This window comes from Tinamus guttatus, unplaced genomic scaffold (assembly GCF_059628265.1).
Source record: "Tinamus guttatus ecotype Peru unplaced genomic scaffold, ASM5962826v1 Tinamus_guttatus_pri_ptg001442l, whole genome shotgun sequence".
NCBI classification, from domain to species: Eukaryota; Metazoa; Chordata; class Aves; order Tinamiformes; family Tinamidae; genus Tinamus; species Tinamus guttatus.
Window position 1 is genome coordinate 1 of NW_028289976.1, and position 16,793 is coordinate 16,793.

Below are 16,793 nucleotides of genomic sequence, written 5' to 3' on the forward strand. Positions count from 1 at the left end.
TCTTTTCCCTGCAAAAGTTCCCTAAAGTTGGTATTTTAACTCAAAAATGTGCCCAGGGGAGACTATTCCCTGAAAAGGGCTCGAAAGGGGAACTTTTCCCTCAAAGGTGCCCGAGGGGCTCTTCTCCCTCAAAAAGGCTCCAGAGGGGGGATTTTTCACTCAAAAAGGCTCCAAATGGAGCTTTTAACTCAAAAAGGTGCCCAAGGTAAGACTTTTCCCTCAAAAGGGCTCAGAAATGGACTTGGAGCCTTCAGTGTGTCGGATCCCCGCATACGTTTATGTCCCCCCCACCTCCAGCCCCCTAATATATAGGGGAAAACCATAGCTAGGGGCCCACCAAGCTTAAAGAGTCCCTATATACATATAGGGGACCCTCACCCGAGCCCCCATTAAGACCGAGGACAAGATGAAGCAGAACAAGTTTTTATTAGGGGTCCCGGCCACCCCCCCACCTTGGTGAGGGGAGGGGGCAGGGCAAGGGGTGTCAGCGCTGGGTGACCCCCCCACCCCAAAATTCATGTTAAAAAAATTAAAATAAAATAACAAAAAAAAAAAAAAACGGGGCAGGGGAGTAGAAGAAAGATACATAATGGAAGCAGCAGAAAGGGGGGGGTCCCTCCCCGATCCCCCTCCCCAGGGCTGGGGGGAACATGGCGTGACGAAGGGGTAGTGGTCAGAGAGGCGGCAGTGGTGTGGGTGCGAGGGGCCCAGGCGTCCGGGAGGAGGAGGAGGAGGAGGATGAAGAAGAAGGGGGGGCGACGCCAGGGCCCCAGACGTCCGGAGGGGAAGGGGGGTCGCTCAGGGCACGGACACGTGGAAGGGGCTGTTGGGCACGTGCTGGTCGCCCCACTTGACCACGAGGACGTAGTCGCCCCGGTCGCGCAGCAGGTAGCCCACGTTGTAGAGCTGGTTGCCCAGGTGCTTCACCACGATCTCCTCGCAGGGCGCGCGCGGGCCCTGCACCCCGACCAGCAGCATGTTGTTCCCTGCGGAAAGGAGGGGAAACACGCTGCAGGGGGGGTCTTCCCTCAAAAAGGCTCCAAAACGCGGCTTTTCCCTCAAAAAGGTGTCCAAGGTAAGGCTTTTCCCTCTAAAAGGCTCCAAAACGCGGCTTTTCCCTCAAAAAGGTGTCCAAAGATGGGTCTTTTCCCTCAAAAAGGCTCCAAAACGTGGCTTTTCCCTCAAAAAGGTGTCCAAAGGGCGGCTTTTCCCTCAAAAAGGCTCCAAAACGCGGCTTTTCCCTCAAAAAGATGCCCAAGGTAAGGCTTTTCCCTCACAAAGGCTCCAAAGGGGGAACTTTTCCCTCAAAAAGGCTCCAAAGATGGGTCTTTTCCCTCCAAAAGGATCCAGAGGGGGAATTTTCCCTCAAAAAGCTCCCTAAAGTGCAGCTTTTCCCTCAAAAGGGCACCCAAAGAGGGCCTTCTCCCTCAAAAAAAAACACAAACACATGGGCTTTTCCCTCAAAAAGACACCCAAAACAGGGCTTTTCCTTCAGAAAAGGAACCAAGGTGGATCTTTTCCTTCAAAAAGGTGCCCAAGGAGTCTTTTCCCTCAGAAAGGCTCTAAAGTGAAGACTTTTCCCTCAAAAGGTCTCCAAAGTGGGGCTTTTCACTCAAAAAGGTGCCCCAAGAGATCTATTCTTTCCAAAAGGCTCCAGAGGGGGAATTTTCCCTCAAAAAGCTCCCTAAAGTGGGTCTTTTCCCTCAAAAAGGCTCTGAAGGGGGGCTTTTCTTTCAAAAGGGTTCCAAAGTGGGGGACTTTCCCTTAAAAAGGTGCCCAAGGGGGTCTTTTCCCTCAAAAAGTTGCCCAAGGTGGGTTTTTTTTTCCCTCAAAAACGCTCCGAAGTGGGGTTTTCACTTAAGAAAGTGCCCGAGGGTTTCTTTTCCCTCTAAAAGGCTCCAAAGTGGGACTTTTCCCTCAAAAAGTTGCCCAAGGGGCTCTGTTTGCTCAAAAAGGCTCTGAAGTGGGGCTCTTCGCTGAAAAAGGCTCCAAAGGGGGGTCTTTTCCCTCAGAAAGACTCCAAAGTGGGTCTTTTTCCTCAAAAAGGGTCCAAAGTGGGGCTTTTCTGTCAAAAAGGCTCCAAAGGAGTGATTTGGCTCAAAAATGCTCCAAAGGGGGGGTCTTATCCCTCAAAAAGGCTCCAAAGGGGGGCTTTTCCCTCAGAAAGGCTCCAAAAAAGGGTCTTTTCCCTCAGAAAGGTGCCCAAGGAGCTCTTTTCCCTCAAAAAGTTCCCCAAGGGGGTCTTTTCCCTCAGAAAGGCTCCAAAGGAGTGTTTGGGCTCAAAAATGCTCCAAAGTGGGGCTTTTCCCTCAGAAAGTTCCCCAAGGGGCTCTTTTTGCTCAAAAAAGCTACAAAGTGGGGGTCTTTTCCCTCAGAAAGGCTCCAAAGGGGGGGATTTTGGCTCAAAAATGCTCCAAAGGGGGGACTTTTCCCTCAGATCCCTAAACTAGGTTTTTTTTCCCTCAAAAAGTTCCCCAGGGGGCTCTTTTCCCTCAGAAAGGCCCCAAAGGGGAGACGTTTCCCTCACAAGACGCCATCTTGGAGCGTTTTCCCTCAAAAAGGACCCCAAGCCGCAGCCGGGCTCTCCCGCCAGCCCCTCGGTGACGGTGTCCCCTGTGTCCCCCGTGTCCCCCCCACGTCCCCCCCGTGTCCCCCGGGCCCTACCGGCCTTGCTGCAGTCCACGGTGAAGGAATTCTTCTGGCCCACGAAGGCCTTGTTGAGGCCCAGCCCCTTGGCCACCACCTTGGTGGCGTCGGAGGGGACCCGGGGGACGCCGGGGGCGGCGGTGGCGGCGGCGGCGGCCTCGGGGCGTCCGGCCGCGTCCACCAGCACCGAGGACGTCTCGCGCAGGCTGTGGCTGCTCACCAGGCGGGGCCCTGCGGGGGACACGTCGAGGCGGCCCCGGGGGGACAGACGTCCCCGAACCCTCCTCTCTGCCTTCCCGGTGTCCCCAATGGGCCCCCTGCACCTCCCGTGTCCCGCAAAACGTCTCCCCACATCCCTGGTGCCCCCCAGATGGCTCCTCCCCCCCGAAATGTCCCTTAAAATGTCCCCTGCACCCCCCAAATGTCCCCTGCACCCCTCCTGCACCCCCCAATGTTCCCTACACCCCCCAAATGTCCCCTGCACCCCTTCTGCACCCCCAAATGTCCCCTACACCCCTCCTGTACCCCCAGATGTCCCCTACACCCCTCCTGTACCCCCAGATGTCCCCTGCACCCCCCAAATGTCCCCTACACCCCTTCTGCACCCCCAAATGTCCCCTGCACCCCCCAAATGTCCCCTGCACCCCTCCTGCACCCCCCAATGTTCCCTACACCCCCCAAATGTCCCCTACACCCCTCCTGCACCCCCCAAATGTCCCACTGCTCCTGTCCCGATGTCCCCCCTATCACTCCTGTCCCCTGCAATGTCCCCATCGCTCCTGTCCCAATGCCCCCCATTGCTCCTGTCCCCCCATGGCTCCCGTCCCCCCAGTGTCCCCCCCACGGCTCCCGTCCCCCCAGTGTCCCCCCATTGCTCCTGTGCCCCCAGTGTCCCCCCACGGCTCCCGTCCCCCCCGTACCGGTGATCTTGGCCTTGAAGGGGCTGCCCGCGATGTGGTGGGGCCCCCCGAACTTGACGGCGATGAGGTAGCTGCCGGGGGCCATGGGGGTGTAGGTGACGCGGTAGCCCTCGGGGCACTCGCGACAGTCCATCTTCACCTTGGAGGGGCCGTCGATGGTGACGGCCAGCGCGCCGGGGCCGGCCTTGGCCGTGTTCACCACGAACTCCGCCGGGGAGCCTGGGGGCAGGCGACGCCGTGGGGCGGCCCCGTAGCGACCCCATAGCGATGCCGTGGGGCGGCCCCATAGCGACGCCGTGGGGCGGCCCCATAGTGACACCCCTCACCCCGGGGGGGGCCACAGCAGGGGGCTATGGAACCCCTCTCTGCCCCCACCTCTGCCCCATAGGAGACCACGTGGCCCCATAGGACCCTCCTCCAGCCCCATAGGAGGCCCTGTGGCCCCACAGGACCCTCCTCCAGCCCCATAGGACCCTCCTCTAGCCCCACAGGAGCCCCCGTGACCCCATAGGAGCTCCTGTGACCTTATAGAACCCTCCTTCAACCCCGCAGGAACCCCCTATGGGACACTACAGCAGCCCTATGGGACATTATAGCAGCCCTGTGGGACACTATGGTGGCCCTATGGGGACACTATAGCGGCCTCTGGGACACTACAGCAGCCCTACGGGACACTATAGCAGCTCTATGGGACACTATAGCGACCCTACGGGACACTACGGCGACCCCGTGGGACACTATAGCCCCCCATAACCCCACAGGCCTCCCCAGGGTGAGGAGGAAGCCCGAGGTCCCTGGTGTCCCCATCCCCGCGTATGGGGATCCTATAGGGGCCCGTCCATAGGGGCCTGTCCACAGGGATCCTATAGGGGCCCATCCACAGGGGCCCTATAGGGGCCTGTCCACAGGGATCCTATAGGGGCCCGTCCATAGGGCCCATCCATAGGGATCCTATAGGGGCCCGTCCACAGGGGCCCGTCCATAGGGCCCATCCACAGGGATCCTATAGGGGCCTGTCCACAGAGGCTTGTTCACAGGGGCCCGTCCATAGGGATCCTATAGGCGCCCTATAGGGGCCCGTCCACAGGAGCCCATCCATAGGGGCCCGTCCACAGAGATCCTATAGGGGCCCGTCCATAGGGGCCTGTCCACAGGGGCCTGTCCATAGAGATCCTATAGGGGCCCGTCCATAGGGCCCATCCACAGGGATCCTATAGGGGCCTGTCCACAGAGGCCCGTCCATAGGGATCCTATAGGGGCCCGTCCATAGGGGCCCGTCCATAGGGGCCTGTCCACAGGGATCCTACAGGGGCCCATCCATAGGGATCCCATAGGCGCCCTATAGGGCCCGCCCACGTACCGGTGGTGCCGCCCTCCAGGCCGGGGCCGTAGGCCGACACGAGGCCGGGGTCTCCGGCCTGGCCGGGCTCCCCCACGCGGACCTTGAAGGGGCTGCCCGGGATGTGGGAGCCGTCGAACTTGACGTCGATGGAGTAGACGCCGTTCTCCCGCGGGATGAAGCGCACGGCGAACTTGTCTGGGAACGACGGGAATGGGAATGACGGGAATGGGAACGACGGGAACGGGAAAGGGAATGACGGGAATGGGAACGGGAATGGGAACGGGAACCCCAAACCCGCGGGATGAAGCGCACAGCGAACTTGTCTGGGAACGGGAATGACGGGAATGGGAATGACGGGAATGGGAAAGGGAATGGGAAAGGGAATGACGGGAATGGGAACGGGAACCCCAAACCCGCGGGATGAAGCGCACGGCGAACTTGTCTGGGAACGGGAATGACGGGAATGGGAATGACGGGAACGGAAATGGGAACGGGAACCCCAAACCCGCGGGATGAACCGCACCGCAAACTTGTCTGGGAATGGGAACGGGAACGGGAATGACGGGAACGGGAACCCCAAACCCGCGGGATGAAGCGCACTGCGAACTTGTCTGGGAACGGGAATGACGGGAATGGGAACCCCAAACCTGCTGCGACTGCCAAAAAACCAGCAAGACCCCCCAAAACCAGCATGAACCCCCCAAAACCAGCATGACCCCCCCAAAAAAACCCACCCACCTCCAGACTGGCTCTAGAAGGGCCCAAACCTCTCGGATTCAACCACATCCCCCCCAAAACAGAGGATTTGCTCGGGGGGGGGCACCCCAAAATGGCCCCTGTAGTGGGGGGGACCCCAGTGGGGTCGGCCGGCCCCCCCCCGGGGGTGAAAACACCCCCCAAAAACCCCTTGTTACGGCCAAAGCGACACCCCCAGATCGTGGGTTGGGGTGTTGCCAAAACCCCCTTCATTGGCCCCAAAACCCATCCAAAAGCAGGGGGGGGGGGGGGCTCGACTGAGCCAACAGGGTGTGTGACCCCCCCAAAACGGGGAGGTGACCCCCTCCAAAATGGGGAGGTGACCCCCCAAAATGGGAGGTGACCACCCAAAACGGGGAGGTGACCCCCAAAACGGGAGGTGACCCCCTCCAAAATGGGGAGGTGACCCCCAAAACGTCCCCCAAAGCAGCCCCCCTCCCCCCCCATGTCCTTCCCACCCCCTGCTCTACCCGGAGGCTCAGGCGGCACCGGCTTGGGGCCAAAATGGGATACCCAAAAAAACCCCCCAAAAAACAAAAAATGCCCCAAACGCCCCCAAAGGGGCGTCGGCGCCGACCTTCGGTGACCTCGGTGATGTGGCACTCCTCCAGCGCGCCCGACGGGCTGTGCACCTTGGCGTCCAGGAGGCCCTTGGCGCCGTTGAGGCTCACGGCGAAGGAGGCCGGTTGGTGAACCTTGAGCCCCGACTCCTGCGGGGGGGGCGGGGGGGGCTCAGAGGGGGGGTGGGGGGGCCCCCAAACCACGGGGGGGGCCCCCAGGTCAGGAGTGAGCGCCCCCACCCCCCCCCGCCGGAACACCCACCTTGGTGGGGGGGGTCGGACCCCCCCCCGGAGTGACGACAGGCGGAAAAGGAGGCGGCTTGGAGGGGGGGCGGAGCCGCCGAACCGCGGGCGACCCCCCCGCGGGGGTCACATTAACACCCCCCCCCCAAATTACCCTGGGGGGGGGTTAATACACCCCAAACCTGCCCACGATGACCCTGGGGGGGATGAACACCCCCAAACTCCCACTTGGGGAGGCATTGGCACCCCAAAATGTTCCCTTCCCCCCAAAAGGGGTGCATTTGCACCCCAACAACCCCGAGGCGGGGGCATCTGCACCCCAGGATTGCCCCCCCCCCAAAAAAAAAACAACCCAGCCTGCGGGGGACCCCCGAAATCACGTTGTAGGGGGCGACCCCCACCGCAAATCCTCTGCCTTGGGGTTAACCGACCCCCCGATTTTGGGGGGGTCCCTGTGGCAAGGAAGGATTTGGGGTTTGGGGACACCCAGTGCCCCCATGGGGGGGTCCCACTCACCTGGGGGGCCGGGGGGTTACCGGGAGCGAGCGGGGGGCCCGGCGGGTCGGGGGGGGCGCCGCTCGCCCCCGTTAAGCCCCCGGGGCTGGGGCTGTTAATAGCCTTTAAAAGAGACACGAGAGAAAGACCCCCCGAACCCCCCGGGGGACACACGGGCGCCAGGGCCAGCGCAGGGACCCCAAAACCCACTGAGGACCCCAAACCTCCCTGCAGACCCCCAGATACCCCCAAACCTGCACGAAGCCCCCGAGCACCCCCAAAACCTGCCTGGAGACCCCTAGACACCCCACAACTTCACTGAAGACCCCCTAGAACCTCCTAGACACCCCAAAACCTCCCTAAGGACCTTCTGGAGGCCCTGTAGCCCCCATAGACACCCCGAAGGCTCCCTAGGAGCCCATAAAACCTCCTTACGGACCCCTCTGGAGGCCTGTAGCCCCCAAGACCCCTCCAAAACCTCTCTGAAGACCCCCGACACCCCAAAGCCTCCCTAGGACCCCCTAGAACCTCCTCACAGGCCCTCCTGGAGGCCTGTAGCCCCCATAGACACCCCTAGACACCCCAAAACTTATCTGAAAACCCCCTTGCAGACCCCTGGAGGCCTGTAGCCCCCACAGATGTTCTCAAAGCCTCCCTAGGACCCCCTAGACCCCCTCACAGACCCCCTGGAGGGCTGTAGCCCCCATAGACACCCCAAAGCCTCCCTAGGACCCCCTAGACCCCCTCACAGACCCCCTGGAGGGCTGTAGCCCCCATAGACACCCCAAAGCCTCCCTAGGACCCCCTAGACCCCCTCACAGACCCCCTGGAGGCCTGTAGCCCCCATAGACACCCCAAAGCCTCCCTAGGACCCCCTAGAACCCCCTGGAGACGTGTAGCCCCCTCCAAAACCTCTCTGAAGACCCCCCGACACCCCAGAGCCCCCCTGCTCCCCGGCCCTGCGCGTGGCCGGCCCGTGGCCCTGCCGGGGGGCGGCTATGGGGCTGGGGGGGTTTCTCCCGGTGCCTCACCTGAAGGCTAGAAACAGTGAGACGGCGCGCGGCGTCGCACGGCGTCGTGGCCGTCACCACGAAGGGGCTGTCGGGGACGTGCTCCTCGTTGAACTTCACCGACACCTCGTAGTCGCCTGTTGGGAAGGACGGCGTTGGGGGACACCGGGACGAGGGAGATGGGGGTACAAGGGGTGTCAGCCACCGCCGCTGCCGCTCGGTACAGCCGCACTACAGCCGCCCCGTCACCCGCCCGCGGCCTTACCGGGCTCCTGCACGACGTAGGACACCCCGCAGGAGCCGTCCTTGCGGTCCTCGAAGGCGATCTCGGCCTTGCTGGGCCCCTCCACGGCGATGGAGAGGCCCCCGGCGCCGGCCTCGCGCGTCCAGATGCTGAACTCGGCTTGGGAAGGGGGACGAGGACACGGGAACGGGGTGAGAAACGAGCCGGGGGGTGTCGGGTGGTTTGGGGGTGTCTGGACAGGTTTGGGGGGGCTTGTGTGAATTTGGGCTGCCCTAAGAGGGTTTTGAGGGCACCTTGAGCAGATTTGGGTGCCCCAGGCGGGTTCCGGTGGCCCCAGGGAGTTTTGGGGGCACCTTAAGCAGATTTAGGTGCCTCAGGCGGGTTCTGGTGGCCCCAAGGGGGGTTTTGGGGGCAGCTTGAGCAGATTTAGGTGCCCCAGGCGTTTTCTGGTGGCCCCAAGGGGGTTTTGGGGGCACCTTGAGCAGATTTGGGTGCCCCAGGCGGGTTCTGGTGGCCCCAGGGGGGTTTTGGGGCACCTTAAGCAGATTTAGGTGCCCCAGGTGGGTTCTGGTGGCCCCAGGGGGGTTTTGGGGGCACCTTAAGCAGATTTAGGTGCCCCAGGTGGGTTCCGGTGGCCCCAGGGGGGTTTTGGGGGCACCTTGAGCAGATTTGGGTGCCCCAGGTGGGTTCCGGTGGCCCCAGGGGGGTTTTGGGCAGCTCGGGGTGTTTTCGGGCCCCCTCGCCCCGCTCCGACGCCCCGGCGCTCACCTGGCACTCCGGCCTCGGCCCGCTCGAGGCCGGGGCCGCCGGCGCGGACCTTGTGGGCGCCCCCCTCGCCCAGGGGGCCCACGGTGAACTGGAAGGGGCTGCCGGGCACGTGCTGGCCCCGGTCCTTGACGCTGACCGAGTGCACGCCGGTCTCGCCGGGCACGAAGCGGATGCAGTAGGCGCCGCCGTCGCCCTCGAGCACTTGGGCCGGCACCGCCTGGCCCGAGGGGCCCGTCACCACCGCGGTCACCTCGTGCGCGCTCAGCTCTGCGGGGACGGCGGGTCACCGAGCGGCCCGGCGCCCGCGGGGACCCTCCGCGTGGCCCTGGGCACCCCCTGGACTCGGTCCCGTCTTCTCCCACAGCCCTGATCCGTCCTCGGGACCTCCCAGGTGTCCTCGGGGGCCTCCAATGGGTCCCCATAGATGCTGTCCCCATCCTGTCCCCACCTGGGTCCCTTCAGCCTCCACCGCGGAACCTCTCGAGATCCTCCAGGAACCTCCCAAGACCCCTCAGGAACTTCTGGACCCCCCAGGAACCATCTGACACCCCCAAGACCCTCCCGAGGTGCCCCAGGAACCTCCTGAGACCCCTCAGGAACTTCTGGACCCCCCAGGAATCATCTGACACCCCCAAGACCCTCCTGAGGTGCCCCAGGAACCTCCTGAGACCCCTCAGGAACTTCTGGACCCCCAGGAACTATCTGACACCCCCAAGACCCTCCCGAGGTGCCACAGGAGCCTCCTGAGACCCCTCAGGAATCATCTGACACCCCCAGGACCCTCCTGAGGTGCCCCAGGAACCTTCCGAGACCCCTCAGGAACTTCTGGACCCCCTAGGAACTATCTGACACCCCGAAGACCCTCCTGAGGTGCCCCAGGAGCCTTTTGAGACCCCCCAAGAGCTCCTAAGTCACCCAGGAACCTCCTGAGACCCCTCAGAACTTCTGGGCCACCCAGGCCCCGTTCCAGGGGCTCCGAGGAGTGTGCAGGGACCCGCCGTGTCCCCCGGCCCCGCTCACCCGGCATCTTGAGGCTGAGGTCGCAGGCGGTGCCCACGCTGGCCTCGGCGGGCGCCCGGCGCCGGCGCGTGATGCTCTCCTTGACGCGGCCCTCGCCCGTCACCTTCACCGAGAAGGGGCTTCCTGCAGGACCCCCGTGGGAGGGACACGGTCAGGGTGCCCCCGTGGGGGTCCCCACCACCTCCTGGCTCCCCAGACCTCTCCGAGCAGCCCCCAAAGCACCACCAGCCCCACAGCATTCGCCTCAGGGACCTCAATCGCCCCCCGGACACTTTTCCAGTGGTCCCAGAGCCCCCCCAGGCCCCCCGTCCCCTCCCGGTGTCCCCGGCCGCGCACCGGGGACGTGCTGGTCGCCGAACTTCACGGAGATGATGTAGTTGCCGGGCTCGGTGGGGCAGTAGGAGACGCGGCAGGTCCCGTCCTCCAGCTCCTCCGTGGTGATGTCCACCTTGCTGGGGCCCTCGATGGACAGGCTGAGGCCCCCGTAACCTACCCAAGGGACCGGGGTGTCCATGGAGGGGTCCAGGAGGGCCCTGGTGTCCGGGGGACCCCCACTCCACCAACAGGGACCCCCATTAGACTGGCTGAGCCCCCTGTAACCTGCCCAAGGGACCCGGGTGTTTGTGGAGGGGTCCAGGAGGTTCCCGGGGGACCCCCACTCCACCAACAGGGACCCCCAACTGGACCTCAATGGACAGGCTGAGCCCGTTGTAACCTGCCCAAGGGCCCCGGCGTCCGGGGGAGCCCCCACTCCACCAACAGGGACCCCCATTAGACTGGCTGAGCCCCCCGTAACCTGCCCAAGGGACCGGGGTGTCCGCAGAGGGGTCCAGGAGGGCCCCGGGGTCCGGGGGACCCCCGCTCCACCAACATGGACCCCCATTGGAGTGACTGAGCCCCCCGTAACCTGCCCAAGGGACCCGGGTGTTCACGGAGGGGTCCAGGAGGGCCCCGGTGTCCGGGGGAGCCCCCACTCCACCAACAGGGACCCCCATTGGACCCTACTGCATGTTGAGGGGCTCCTGCTGTGCCCAACACCCCCCAGGCGCCCCCGCCAGGGGCCCAGGCGTCCGGAGAGGCCCCCCCATGCAGAGGGGCGTCCCCTTCCCGCTCCATCCCTCGGGAATCCCCCCGGCACATGTACCGGCGTCGCGCGTGTCGATGGTGAAGGAGGCCGGCTCGAACGTGCGGCCCTCGCGCAGGCCCGGCCCGGCCACGCGCACGCGGCTGGCGTCGCCCAGCTCCGCCGGGGTGATGGTGACGGCCACGGGGCTGCGCGCCAGCGGCTTCCCCCCCGCGCGAGATGTGCACCAGGTGCTCGCCCACCTCCTGCGGCACGAAGGAGATGCCTGCGCGGAGCGGGGACGCGCTGCGGTCACCGCCGTCACCGTCACCGCCGCCGCCGCGCGTCCCCGTCCCGCGCCGCACCGACGTGGCCGTTGCGCAGCCGCTTGAGCTGGCAGGGCTCCTGGCGGCCCGAGGGCGACGTCACGGTGGCCGTGAGCTGGCTCAGGTCGGTCTCGCCGATGTCCAGGGGGATGTCGGCCGAGGTGCCCACCTTGAGGTGGGACAGGCGCAGGCTGTCGTCACCTGCGGGGATGGCGCGGGGGTCAGCAGGGTCCCCAGAAGACACCCCAAAACCTCCTGTACCGGTGACACAGGAGGCCCCCAAAACCCCTGCGACACCCTAAAGCTCCTGAATTGATGACACAGGCAGTGAAGAGACCCCCGAGGGCTCCTATGACCCCCCCAAACACCCCTGTACCACAGATACAGGTGGTGAAGGGACCCCCAGGACTCCTAAGACACCCCAAACCTGCCTCGTTGGTCACACAGGCAGCGAAGGGGCCCCTGGGACCCCCCGACCCCTCCCTGTACCTGTGATTACAGGTGGCAAAGGGGCTGAGCACCCTCTGACACCCTATGCTGATACAGGCAGTAAAAGGGCACCCCAGGACCCCCTGTGACCCCCAAACTCCCCTGTACCAGCGATACAGGCAGTGGAGGGGCTCCAATGACCCCCCCAAATTCCCCTGTACCAGCAATACAGGTGGTGAAGGGGCTCTCTGAGCACCCTATGACACCCTAACTGCTGATACAGGCAGTAAAAGGGCGCCCCAGGACCCCCTCTGTCCCCCAAACTCCCCTGTAGCAGCGATACAGGTGGTGAAGGGGCTCCTGGGACCGCCCTGACACCCCCAACCCGGCCGGTACCACCGACACGAGCAGTCAGCCGCGACGCACCGGTGATGCGGGCGGTGAAGGGGCTGCCGGCGATGTGCTTGTCGTTGTACTTGACCACGATGCTGTAGTCGCCGGGCAGCATGGGCAGGTAGGAGACGCTGCACGAGCCGTCCTGGTTGTCGGTGCAGCTGATCTCCGCCTTGGAAGGCCCCTCCACGGCCAGCGAGAGCCCACCTGGAGCGGCGGGGGGGTCGGCGGGGGGGTCCGGAAGGGCCCCGGCGTCCGGGAGACCCCCCCGCCGCCGCCGATGCCGGCCTCACCCTCGCCGGCGTCCTTGGTGTTGACGGTGAAGGTGGCCGGTTTGTTGACGGTGCCGTGGATGAGGCCGGGGCCGTAGGCCGTGACGTGGCCGCTGTTGACGTAGTCCACGTAGAACTGTAGCGGGCTGCCTACAACGGGACGGGGGAAAGGGTGTTGCGGGGTGTTGTGGGGTGTTGCGGGGCGCTGCAGGGTGTCACGGGGTGTCGCGGGGTGTCGCGGCCGGGCTGTGCGCACCGGGGATGTGCATGTTCTCGTAGCGGATGTCCATCTCGTGCAGGCCGGCCTCGCTGGGCGCGAAGCGCACCGTCACCGTGCCGTCCTTGTTGTCCGTGATGTCCGGCTTGGCCACCTTGCCCGAGGGCATCCGCACCTCGCCTGGACGGGGGGGCAGGGAAGGACGGTGACCCCCCCATGCCATGGGCTGGGTGTCCAGCACCCCATAGGGACCCCCCAGGGGACTCGGGGGGCTCCAGGGACCCCCTGGCTGTTGTGAGGACCCTGGGAGGACCTAAGGGGGTGTGAAGACCCCCTGGGAAGACATTGGCTGGTTTGGGGAGCCCTAGGAGGAACCGGGGGGCTCTGGGAAGATCCCAAGGGGCTCTGGGGACCCCCTATTTTGGGGAGCCCTGGGAGGAACCGGGGGGCTCTGGGAAGACCCCAAGGGGCTCCAGGGACCCCCTGACTATTTTGGGAAGCCCTGGGAGGAACCAGGGGGCTCTGGGAAGACCCCAAGGGGCTCCAGGGACCCCCTGACTATTTTGGGGAGCCCTGGGAGGACCCGAGGGGTTCTGAGGAGCTCCCTAAGGGGCCCTGACCCCCCCCTCAAGCATTTTGGGCCCCCTCCTCACCCGTGATCTCGCCCTTCTTGATGGTGAAGGGGATGACGAGGTCGAAGGGCCGCAGCCCGGCCATGTCCAGCCCGTTGACGCCCAGCAGCGGGCGGTCGGTGGCCTGCGGGGACGCGACGCGCTGAGCGGCGCCGTCACCCGCGCGGTCCCCCCGCGCCGTCCCCGTCCCCGCCGCCGTCCCCGCCACTCACCATGACCTGGAAGGGGCTGTTGGGGATGTGCTCGCCGCCGAAGCGCACGCAGATGACGTACTTGCCGGGCTGGGGGGCGGTGTAGAAGATGTCGAAGGTGCCGTCCGCGTTCTCCACCACGTCCACGTCCACCTCGGAGCCGTCGGGCGTGCACACCGTGCACGTCACCTTGCCCTTGCCCGCCGCCTTGGCGTCCACCGTGATCACCGTCTCCTCGCCGATCTGGATGGTGGGGCCCAGGCCTGTCCCTGCCCCGGGGAGGGCGGGGGGGTGACTGCGCTGCACCCCCAAACCGCCCCCCCGACCCCGACCCGTGCACCCCCAAAGTGCCGTAAACCCGGTAACCCCCCGCCCAAAACGCTGTAGGAACAACCCGCGAGACCGGGCAAAGGAACAACCCGCGAGACCGGGCAAACTCATGCCATGCCACGGGGAGGAGGGGGGCAACGGGGGAGGCCTTAATAATGCACAGGCCCCCCCCACCCCCTCCCCAAACGGGTGCCGAGCGGTGACCTTACCAGCAAGGGTAACCCCCCCCCGGCCCAAAACATGGGGGGGGCCCAATTAAGCCTCTTAATTACATTTCATCACATCTTAAGGCGGAAATGATTTAAAGGAGAACTCCAGGCATCCGCGATGCTTAATTAGGGCACCCCCTAATTAAAGCTGCATCATGTGTGTGTGTGTGTGTGGGGGTCCCATTCCTGCCGTGTCACCCCCCCCTGCTGGTAACGTCACCGGGGGAAGGTCCCGATTTTGGGGGCGGGGGGGGTCGGACGTGCGCCCCCCCGCCAAGCGAGCCATGCCGTGCGCTTACCTAAGCCGTGACCTCCGATGGAGACTAGAGCGTGGGGCAAAAAGGGGGGCAAGAAGGGGGGAGAGGGGGCCAGAGGGGGCGGGGGGGGCAACAAGGGGCGGGGGGGACAACAGGGGGTGGGCGCGGGGTGGGCAGAGAAGCAAGAAATCCAGTGAGACACTCGTGAGGGCACCGTCCCCGCGCGCCCCGTGCCCGGCCGCAAGCGGGTGGGTGGTGCTGGCGGTGTCACCCCGCGGGCGGGTGTGCGTCAGCCGGCGCCGGCTGCGGCGCCGCTCACCGGTGACGGTGCACTTGCTGGCGTCGCCGGTGGGCACGGCGCGGATGCGGTAGGGCGAGTAGGGGATCTCGTCGCCGCCGTACTTGATGAGGATGGTGTAGCGGCCCGTCATGTCGGGCACGTAGGACACCGTGTAGGTGCCGTCCTGGTTGTCGCGGATCGTCGCCTTCTTGGGTTTGCCCTCGGGGTCCTGGGGGGGACACGGTGGTGGCCGCCGCGCTGTCACTCGGCTCGGGAGCGTCACCCCGGGCCTCGTTGTGGCCCTGGCCCTTGTCCCAATCTCCTCCTCCTGTCCCCTATGGCCAACCACTTCCTGCTGACCCCGTCCCTGCTCCTGGCCTTGTCCCCAATCCCTTCCTCCCGTTCTCCACCATCCTATCCGTGTCCCCATCCCCTTCCTCTTGTCCCTGCCACCCTGTCCCCAGCTCCCTCCTGCTCTCCGTGTCCCCAAGCCCTTTCTCCTGTTCCCACCAATTTGTCTCTGCCCCTCTGCCATGTTGTCCTTGTCCCCAACCCCTTCCTGTTCTCCCTTGTCCCCATCTCTTCCTGTCCCCAGCTCCCTCTTGCTCTCCTTGTCCCCAATCCCTTTCTCTCATTCCCAACAATTTGTCTCTGTCCCATTGCCATGTTGTCCTTGTCCCCATCTCTTCCTGTCCCCTGCCACCCTGTCCCCAGCTCCCTCCTGCTCTCCTTGTCCCCAGTCCCTTTCTCCTGTTCCCACCCATTTGTCTCTGTCCCCCTGCCATGTTGTCCTTGTCCCCAATCTCTTCCTCCTCTCCTTGTCCCCATCTCTTCCTGTCCCCTGCCACCCTGTCCTGGCTCCTGTCCTGCTCTCCTTGTCCCCAATCCTTTCTCCCGTTCCCACCCATTTGTCCCCCTGCCATGTTGTCCTTGTCCCCATCTCTCCCTGTCCCCCGCCCTCCCGTCCCGGCTCCGTCCCCAGCTCCCTCCCGCCGTCCCCGTCCCCCCGGTGTCCCCACCGTGATCTGCACGGCCAGCAGCCCCTCGCCGGCGTCCTTGGCGTCGATGGTGAACTCCACGGGGAGGCTGGCGGGGACGCCGGTCGTGTTGAGGCCGGGCCCGCTGGCCTTCACCTTGCTGGCGTCGTGCGTGGGCAGCGCCTTCACCTTGAAGGGGCTGCGGGGCAGGGCCGTCAGGCGGACGCGGACAACACCCTGGGGCGGGTGTTGCGGGGCGTCGGGGGCAGCGTCACCTGCGCGGCACCTCCTCGTCGCCGTAGCGCACCGAGATGCTGTAGGGCCCCTCGCGGGAGGGCACGTAGCTCACGCGCTGCGTCCCGTCCCCGTTGTCCGCCACGTCCACGGGCTCCACCACGCCTGGGGGGACGCGGGGGGTCCCTGGGGTGCCCCACGAGCACCCCGGGGTGCTGCGGAACCCCCGGGGGGCCTCGAGACCCCCAAGGGGGCCCCAAACCTACTGCAGCGCCCGACGGGGTCTCCTGAGCGCCCAGAGCAGCCTATGGGGTATCCTGAGACCCTATAGCATCCTATGGGGTATCCCGAGACCCTATAGCACCCTGTGGGGTATCCCGAGACCCTATAGCACCCTGTGGGAGACCCCTACACCCTCCTAGGGCACCTTATGGGGCATCCCAAGACCCTATAGCACCCTGTGGGGTATCCCGAGACCCTATAGCACCCTGTGGGAGACCCCTACACCCTCCTAGGGCACCTTATGGGGCATCCCAAGACCCTATAGCACCCTGTGGGAGACCCCTACGTCCTCCTAGAGCACCCTATGGGGCATCCCAAGACCCTATAGCACCCTGTGGGAGACCCCTACACCCTCCTATAGCACCCTATGGGGTATCCTGAGACCCTATAGCACCCTGTGGGAGACCCCTAGGCCCTCCTAGAGCACCCTAAGGGGTATCCCGAGACCCTAGAGCACCCTATGGGGTATCCTGAGACCCTATAGCACCCTGTGGGAGGCCCCTACACCCTCCTAGAGCACCCTATGGGGTATCCCGAGACCCTATAGCACCCTGTGGGAGACCCCTAGGCCCTCCTAGAGCACCCTAAGGGGTATCCCGAGACCCTATAAGCACCCTGTGGGAGACCCCTACGCCCTCCTAGAGCACCCTATGGGGCATCCTGAGACCCTATAGCACCCTGTGGGAGACCCCTACAC

The 16,793-nt window shown here is 64.7% G+C and overlaps 1 protein-coding gene across 1 annotated transcript in view; it reads right to left on the minus strand.

Annotated features, from left to right (window-relative positions):
- Nucleotides 1-796: 796 nt before the first annotated feature.
- LOC104569639 (filamin-A-like) overlaps nt 797-16,793 on the minus strand; it is a 32,563-nt gene continuing 16,566 nt past the window's right edge. Inside the window, 22 exon segments of the mRNA XM_088539162.1 lie at nt 797-986; nt 2,665-2,877; nt 3,567-3,785; nt 4,927-5,103; nt 6,242-6,374; nt 7,994-8,109; nt 8,238-8,375; nt 8,985-9,251; nt 10,005-10,127; nt 10,341-10,493; nt 11,149-11,299; nt 11,301-11,353; nt 11,433-11,594; nt 12,249-12,422; nt 12,509-12,637; nt 12,744-12,884; nt 13,358-13,460; nt 13,549-13,796; nt 14,366-14,389; nt 14,643-14,832; nt 15,623-15,779; nt 15,856-15,979. Of these exon segments, the coding sequence (XP_088395288.1) occupies nt 799-986; nt 2,665-2,877; nt 3,567-3,785; nt 4,927-5,103; nt 6,242-6,374; nt 7,994-8,109; nt 8,238-8,375; nt 8,985-9,251; nt 10,005-10,127; nt 10,341-10,493; nt 11,149-11,299; nt 11,301-11,353; nt 11,433-11,594; nt 12,249-12,422; nt 12,509-12,637; nt 12,744-12,884; nt 13,358-13,460; nt 13,549-13,796; nt 14,366-14,389; nt 14,643-14,832; nt 15,623-15,779; nt 15,856-15,979 (3,383 nt within the window). The 3' untranslated portion in view covers nt 797-798.